Genomic DNA, 8,762 nt, shown 5'->3' with positions numbered 1-8,762 from the left:
CTTGACATCGCGATGTACAAAATTAAAGAAATTGTACAGCGCCATCTATTGCCCTAATTTATAACTACCGTACGTCATTACTTATTACAACGCCATCTTTTAGTTTTCGATGGATTAAATTGTCTATTTTATTAATTGATCTTTGAACATAGCCCACCAAGACCATTTAGTGACGAAATGGTTCAAATTCAAATGTTGGACTCCGCCCACCATGTCAATAATATAAGTAAATGTAACAAGCATTACATTTGTACTTATCGAAAAGCCAGGAATATAAACAAATGTGACAATATCCTAAATAAACTTAACTTAATGACAACTAAATTAGCATTGATTTGCAACAAAAATGTATGGTAAAAACCTTAACTAATACTTCCTATTATCTAATTGGCATTACACCCCTAACTTAGTAATAACAGCCACCATTAGCAGGTAAAATACATAGTTTGGACGTAGGTCGTTTTTGATTTACTGACGACTTGTGTAATGTAACCACACGAGTAATTTGATATTGCCCTGGTGTTTTTCTAGTATTCGACCTAACAACCATCGACTAGGTGGTAAGTCGTCTTCCTTAATTAGTACTATATCTCCTATGTTTGGTTACTGGGACTTTGTTAGTCCATTTATATCTGTGTAAGAGATTTGTTAAATATTCATTACCCAACGTCGCCAAAAAGCTTTGATACATTTTTTAAGTAACTGCCATCTACTAAGTGAATTGACTCCTCAATAGGGACTTAATGCACTTATCTTGCTTCCTTTTAACTTTGAACTCTTTATTATTGTTCTTTTGCAGTTGCGTATATTCTTCTTCCCAAAATTCCTGCTTCTGAACTTTTTGTATGCAACACAATAACGCTTCGTCTATCTCGGTTTTGCTTAAGTCTAATTTATTGTATTTCTTTTCATAAAACCGTCGACAGTATGCTATGACTCGTATCAACCTCTGTAATGATGAATATCGTTGTATAATGCTATCATCTTCAGTTTTATTAAGATGTACCTTTATAGCTTCTTCCAGATCAACTTTTAGATCGTTTGGTCTTTTGTATATTATCATCTTTTCTTTAAGAAGTGAAGGACCTGAAAACCAAAGCGTATTCTCTGGTAAAAGGAGGGTTGAACTCCTCTTGAAGCACAATCTGCAGGATTTTCTTTGATGACACATGATACCATTGAGACGAGTCTAGTGTTGTTAATATCTCGGAGACTCGATTTGCTACGAAGGTCTTCCATCTACTGGGTGGCTACTTAGCCATGCAAGAACTACTGTTGAATCAGTCCATGCCCTTATCTTATTCTTCTTTATTCTTAGTATTTCAGCTGCTTCGGCTAACAATTTTGCTAGCAGTACTGCACCACATAGCTCTAAGCGTGGAATGCTAACTTGCTTGATCGGCGCAACTCTTGTTCTGGATGTTAACAATGAGACATGTATCTTGCCATCATCATCTACTATTCTTACATAAATCACAGCAGCATACGCTAATTTTGATGCGTCACAAAATCCATGGAGTTCTATGTCAGCAGTATCTTTCTTTATATGTAACCATCGTGGAATACGAACTTCAGATAATTTTGGTAACTGACTTCGATAATCGTCCCAACTTTCTTTTAAATCTGCTGAAATGGGTTCGTCCCAATCGACACCTGCCAACCATAACTTTTGAATAAAGATTTTTGCAACTATCACACTCGGTGCAATCCATCCCAGTGGGTCATATAACCGGGCGATTGTAGACATAATTGACCTTTTGTTTCTGGTTCACTCTTCTTGGGTAAATTCACAGAATATCTAAAATTATCTTCGCAACGGTCCCATGTAAGACCTAATATTTTCGTAATGTCGTCTATTTTAATTTCTTTACTGAACTTTTCTGTGTTCTTTTCTATATTGTCTTTCTGCCCATATAACTCTTGTTTATTACTTTGTGTTAGGAAGTATGACAATAATTCTTCATTGTTACTGTTCCATTTTTGTAGCTGAAATCCACCTCTTAAAAGTAAATCGTTCATCTCTTTATAAAGTGAGGCTCCTTCCTTAGTGTCAAAACATCCAGTCATTAAGTCATCCATGTAGAATGATTCTTTTACTTGTGGTGCGGCTATTGGGTAATCCTTTGCTTCATCATCACTTAATTGTTGTAATGCCCTAACCGCTAAGTAAGGTGCTGAAGCGGTACCAAATGTGACTGTCATTAATTCAAATTCCTTAATTTTATCTTCAGGATTATCGCGCCACACAATGCGTTGAAATTTAGCATCTTGTTCTGCTATCCGAACTTGACGATACATTTTGACAATGTCCGCCACCATAACAATTGGATAGATTCTCCATCGAAAAACTAAATGTCTTAAATCTGGCTGCAATTTAGGACCTACCATTAAACAATCGTTTAATGAAACCCCTCGCTTATTCTTGCTGGAAGCATTAAATACTACTCGAACCTTTGAGGTTGATTTATCCATTCGTACAACAGCATGATGGGGTAAATATACTGCTTCGTGTGCCTTTTCGTCCTTTTCTTCAACTGTTCGCATGTGCCCTAGTTGTAAATATTCGTTAATCACTTCCTTATAACTGGCCTTGAGTTCCAAGTCTTTCGAGAGTCTTTTTTCCAATGATTTGAACTTAGCTATTGCTATCTCCAATGATCCATTGTTTTGACATTGGGCAAAATCTTCTCGGAAGGGTAAATTTACAATATATCGCCCTTCCGGTGTTCTATTTGTTGTCCTTTTGAAAATCTCTTCACAGGCTTGTTCTTCTTCTGACCATGTTGATCTTGGTAATTGTTCCTCTAATTCCCAAAATTTCTTTAAAATGTCTTCTTCTGCTCTAGTATGCAATACTGAAATAACGTTCGAATTTTCTTTATCTTCGCTTGACCTCTCATTGACAGTGCCTGATATTATCCATCCGAGCTTCGTACTTTGAGCAATAAAGTTTCCGTTTGGACTCCTCTTCATGCCTTCTTTTAGTATGTGGCTGTACACATTGGCTCCAAACAACATATCAATTTTGTTCGGAATGTTGAACTCCGGATCTGCCAAACATAAACCATTTATTTCTATCCAATCAAATGGCTCTAGTTTCCTTTCAGGCAGACATGACGTGATATTTTTCAACACGTAGGCTTCAATTTGCAGTTCAAAGTTCATGTCGACTCTTGATCTTATTGTGATTGTAACCATGTATCTCGATTTCATACAGTGTTCTCCTCCCAAACCCGTAATAATACCATTTGCAGTTTTTTTAGACGTAATAATTGAACTGCTGCTTCCGTTATAAAACAAGCTTGTGACCCTTGATCAACCAAAGCTCTTAGTGTTGAATGATTTCCTAATCCTGACTCGGCATGCACTAACGCTGTGGCTAATAAAACTTGTCTGGGCCTGAAGGTCTTGCGAGTCGCATAGCACGAAACTATTGGAGACTTTACTGTATCAGATTCATTTTTCTTTGCTCTGATGTATCAGTTGGTGAATGCAGTAGAGAATGGTGCCTTTTGTTACATATTTTACAACGAGCTGGGTTTCTACAGGTGTATGCACTGTGATTACTGCCCAAACAATTAAAACATATAGATTTTTTACTGACGAAGTCGCGTCGTACTGCATAATCCTCGTTTGCAAACTTTTTAATTCTTTTAACTGATCTAATGTAGGTAAATCGTTCGATTGATCATCAGCGGTTTTCAGTTCCCATTGCTTACGCGTTTCAGTATCTAACTTAAACGATATTAGGTGAATGATCATGATATCCCATGTGGTTACATCAACACCAATATTTTTTAATGCGTCCAAACAGTCATTGGTGGTGTCTAATAAATCTTTTATAGCAGACGCCGATTCAGCATTCATTCGCTTTTGGCTGAATAACCGTTTGAGAATGCAATTGGCTAAATATTTTTTGTTGTTATAACGCTTTTCTAATAACGACCAACAACGACTGTAATTGGCGCTCGTAACAGGAGTGTTTCTTAAAAGCTTTTCTGCTTCGCCTACTAAATGCGTTTTTAAATAGTGTAACTTTTGTACATCATCTAAACTATTATCATTGTGTACTAATGAAGTAAATAAATCACGAAATGTTGTCCATTCAGAATAATTACCAGAAAAGGTTGGAATCTTAATTTTCGATAACTTTGCCGCTGAATTTGTGTTCGACTGATTGCCTTTATTATTGTTACTGGTTGGTTGTTCCACCTTTTCTGATAAATTGGATGCTAACAAAGACTTATAAATAAAGTAATTTTCCTCACAATTTTCATAAATGTTTTGCGTAACATAAATTGACTTTTCTATTTCTTCTAATTTCGAGTTTTCATACAATTTGAGGTTATTTGCTTTAAAAGTTTGCCAGTCTATTTCTAAATTGTTAATTCTTGTTTCTACGTATTCTTTTGTGATACGATCTTTAGGACTCTTTTTGAAAATTAATTAAACCTCTATTAATAGAGAATTATGTATGTTAACTTGTGCATTGACGAGCCCTTGCATTGTTACAACTATTAAATTAACTACTTAATTAACAAATAAATAAAATAATAAATATTAATAAATACTGCTCTGCTCTGCTCGGTTGCTTGTACTTGATGGCTCCAATGAAGTTGCTGGATCCGCTGCTGCACGTAGCGCTGCGACCCGCAACGTATGGTGACTGGTGAACTGACAGTAGAGGACACTGAACTTTGCTTTGTAGAAGTCACTGAACTTTGCTTGGTAAAAGTCACTACTAAACTTTGCTTGGTAGAGGTCACTGAACTTTTGCTTGGTAGACGTCACTGAACTTTTGCTTGGTAGAGGTCACTAAACTTTGCTTGGTAGAGGTCACTGAACTTTTGCTTGGTAGAGGTCACTGAACTTTTGCTTGGTAGAGGTCACTGAACTTTTGCTTGGTAGAGGTCACTAAACTTTGTATCGTAGAAGTCCCTGACCTTTTACTTGATAGAGGTCACTGAACTCTATCCGGCTCGAAGGACCAATGTTTGGGTTGCTTTTGGTGTAGTGTGTGTGCTAAGAGTCCGGGTTCACACAATAAATACACTCTTTCACATAAAACCAATATTTATTATTAGCACTAGTAACACTACAGTCTACAGTTTATAATTACTAAGAAGTTGCACTTGTTTACCTCTATACCTTACTCGCTCTGATGCACTTATACGCACTGTTCTTCCTTCACTACTCGCTCTGATTTACATGGTTGCTTTGGATTCCCGAACTGACGAGGCATGATTCCCCAACCCTTATACATATGGGTCGGAGAATCTTGACATCGCGATGTACAAAATTAAAGAAATTGTACAGCGCCATCTATTGCCCTAATTTATAACTACCGTACGTCATTACTTATTACAACGCCATCTTTTAGTTTTCGATGGATTAAATTGTCTATTTTATTAATTGATCTTTGAACACATGTCCTTAGTCATATAGTATGAAATCTGTCTGACCGGCCAAACACAATATTTTTGTCGCCTTCTATCGCTTCTTATATATATTTATTGTATTTGAAATTCCTGTCCCATTTCGATAAGAATTACCTTCCTAAAATGCATTGAACGTGAAAAACAATAAAATGTAGTGGTATGTGCAGTGGCGGCGCGGCTCGTCGGACAGCGGGCGCGCGGGCGCGGGCGCGGGCGCGGCCGTGGTGCGCGTGGTGCTGCCGGACGAGTGCCGCGGCAACATCCGCCACGTGCCCGTGCCGTGCCGCCCCGGCGCGCGCGCGCGCGACCTGTGCCGCGCGCTCGCGCACGCCGCGCACATCACCAACCCGCAGGACTACGCGCTCTTCGCGCTGCACGACGGACACGGTGAGACCATTTAGAATTATATAGCCGGGTATGTCCGACACGGTGAGACCATTTAGAGTCATATAGTGCCGGTACGGCCCGACCAAAACTTGTCTATTTTAAGTTGACTATTAAAGCATCGAAATGTTTGCCGGCAAACATGACAGCTACATGACATTACGCGTGTCACGGAAAAATAACCTTATTATGTAGTATATAAGGTTATATTCCCGTAAAACCGGCTCTAAGGTATGTAAATATTCTAGCCCCGAAAATAAAAATCTCTTTAATGATATACAAACAAAGTGATTAATAAGATAAGGTAAGCAATAGGAACACAGATAAAAATAAAAGTATATTTACGTAGACATAACTGTACATAAACATTTGTCTAGTTAAATAGGAACTCATCTAACTCATAATAGTTATAAAAAGATAAAATAAATGATTTATTTTTGTTTACAGAAACAATGTTAAACGAGAATGACTGTCCTCAAGAAGTGATGTCGGAGAAGAGCGGTCAAAACTTTACCTTAGCCTACAGAAGGATAGATGCCAAAATAGCTTGGCCGCAACAAGCTTTACTGTCGTACCCATAGACAAGAATACGCGTTATAAAGTGTCGTTGAGTAAAAGACATTGGAAAATACCTATATTTTTATCACAATAAACAATAAAATAAAGTGATATTTTCTACGATATTACTTGCGTTCAATGCTTAATGTTCTTGACGTATCTCTATTAAGTAACCATTATTAAGCAGTATTTTAAGAGTCGCTACGTGTACTAAACCTCAACATGTATTCTATAACGTAACTTTTTTATTCTACAAAATTGAAATTAGTACCTTTATTATAAGGTAATTTGACTGAGTATTTAAGGTTTTTTCGCCTCCATTTTTGTACATTTTTCTATGACGTGTGAGTTTAATGGAATGTTCTGGAAGGAGAGGTATGCGAGGAAGAATAATGGTACTAATTCTTCCTGCATTGGAGAAGGGATCATAGAACTATGATAGCTGTATTGCGTGTGCTGTTTTCATTTTGAGATTTTGCATGAATTGTGATTTAACGGTAAGGAATGTTTACCATTTTCTATTTCTTTCGATACGTTTAGATATAAAAATGTAAACATATTGGACTGCCTTATAAAGGTGATTGATTTTTTCCCGGTGTGTGTTTGTATATGTTCCTAAAATTGTACGCTAAATGAACTCACCAAATTAACGTTTTAGTTTTTAGTATTTCGCTAAAAATTTTCTAGTGCTAATTAATTTCGATGTATCGATATTTTAGCTTTTACTAACTTTTTTATGAACTGTGATGTAATTTGTATTAGTTATATGTTAAGATATTGATTTTGTATATTCGTAGAGGCGTTTTTAATATAATTTATTTATATGTAATCTTAAGTCCAATATTTAAACAATGTTAACACTGTGGATAAGTTGTAGCGGGCGATTAATGTACTCACCAATTTTGCATTATTAAATAATAAATTCAAAATGATCAAAATGTAAGCGTTCTCTAACTCTGCTACAACTTATTCATTCTTTACAAACGTATTCAAATCTATAAACTTTGCCTTAATATTAGTGGGACAATATTTTTCTAGTCTTTACCCAAAACTGTGTGTTTTTCTATCTATTGAATGTCGATAGTGAAACATAAAACAAAATTGTTGCGAAAATAATATTGAATTTGTGAATAAAGTACATGACATCGTGCCTCTGTAGTTGCGCGTGGAATGTCAGTTTGACAGTTTGTTAATCACATAACCTATTTTCGATATGTAATTGATTTAATCTTATATTATCTTCTCATATCTTCCTTTCCTTCCGTAGTTTGCCTGCTGTAAAGCCCCCCCTCATAAAGGCAAACAAAGTAACCGAATATGTCAGGGGTGTGCGCATCAATTGTATTTATTGCATATTTGTAATAACGTTAGTTAAGTAACACGTATATTGTGTTTTGATAATATTTTCAGTCATTTCGCAAGTAAAAGAATTTTTACCAAACATAAATTTGAGTTTTTTATTGACCTTATTAACTGTATTTGCCATTTACAATTAGAAATATCATTTTAAAAATATTAATTTAAGGAACACGTGACAACCCTAATGAAACTATGTGTTTTAGGATCGTCGCCTATCTGTTACAAGTTGTAATTAGTGTGGGTCTACATAACTCAATAGTTGACATAACGCAAAGGTGTGCAATGACTATAAAATCAATATAAACCCGGTACCATTAAATTAATAAACACCAAACACTACCTACATTTCGACTAACTTATTATTAACATGAGCGAGTCGTGTATTTTTAAGTGCATCACATACGGCAGCTGTAATGTCAAGATGTATATTATAGCACTATATAATATACATACAAATCGACAGGAGACCACACGCGATAGCTTTAATGAATATTTCTACATCGTGATATATGTTAAGATACCGAACGATATGAAAATATAACTACAAGTATATCTTGATACACATGGGTCAATCGAAACATATACCACTGGCATGAAGGGAAATATACATATAATCTTAGGATGTAATGTAGTACATTAATACCTATACATTATACATTATAACTACCGTGTACGAGGCGCCTTAGTTGTAAATGGATAAATAACAATCATTGCACAGAAACCTTTTAAATACCAATACAAAGTCATTGGATTCCATTAATATTTATTATATAAAACATACTTGAAATGCGAAAAGAAAAGAAAGGCGAAAAGTGGGTGCCCTAGGGCGAAAAGTGGATGCCCTAATTGCGCCTCTGCATACCCCTTCGGGGATAAATGCGTGATGTTATGTATGTATGTGTACTTGAAATGTGGTGTCGAAGTAGTATAAATACAAGACCTTTAAAGGAAGGTGCACTATTTTGCAATACTCTGATTTTTATAACTGAACCGTACCAGGCTAAACCAATATGTATAGTACCA

At 36.0% G+C, this 8,762-nt stretch overlaps 1 protein-coding gene and 1 long non-coding RNA gene across 2 annotated transcripts; one reads left to right on the top strand and one right to left on the bottom strand.

The window, feature by feature from the left end:
- Nucleotides 1–1,754: 1,754 nt before the first annotated feature.
- LOC119193470 lies at nt 1,755–3,198 on the bottom strand (the record flags this gene model as incomplete). Its single annotated transcript, XM_037447068.1, has 2 exons — nt 2,503–3,198; nt 1,755–1,905 (listed from the first exon to the last, which is right to left on the bottom strand). Coding segments are annotated over exons 1-2 (847 nt in total), but the record flags the coding sequence as incomplete, so codon positions are not given.
- Nucleotides 3,199–5,433: 2,235 nt separating this feature from the next.
- Nucleotides 5,434–7,827, top strand: LOC119193471. The gene is made up of 2 exons (XR_005113961.1): nt 5,434–5,825; nt 6,270–7,827. It is a non-coding gene; the product is annotated as an uncharacterized LOC119193471 (long non-coding RNA).
- The last annotated feature ends 935 nt before the right edge of the window (nt 7,828–8,762 follow it).

Source organism: Manduca sexta, unplaced genomic scaffold, assembly GCF_014839805.1.
Source record: "Manduca sexta isolate Smith_Timp_Sample1 unplaced genomic scaffold, JHU_Msex_v1.0 HiC_scaffold_568, whole genome shotgun sequence".
Taxonomy (NCBI): domain Eukaryota; kingdom Metazoa; phylum Arthropoda; class Insecta; order Lepidoptera; family Sphingidae; genus Manduca; species Manduca sexta.
Note: the sequence above shows the minus strand (reverse complement) of the source record. Positions and strands in the feature narration are given on the sequence as shown.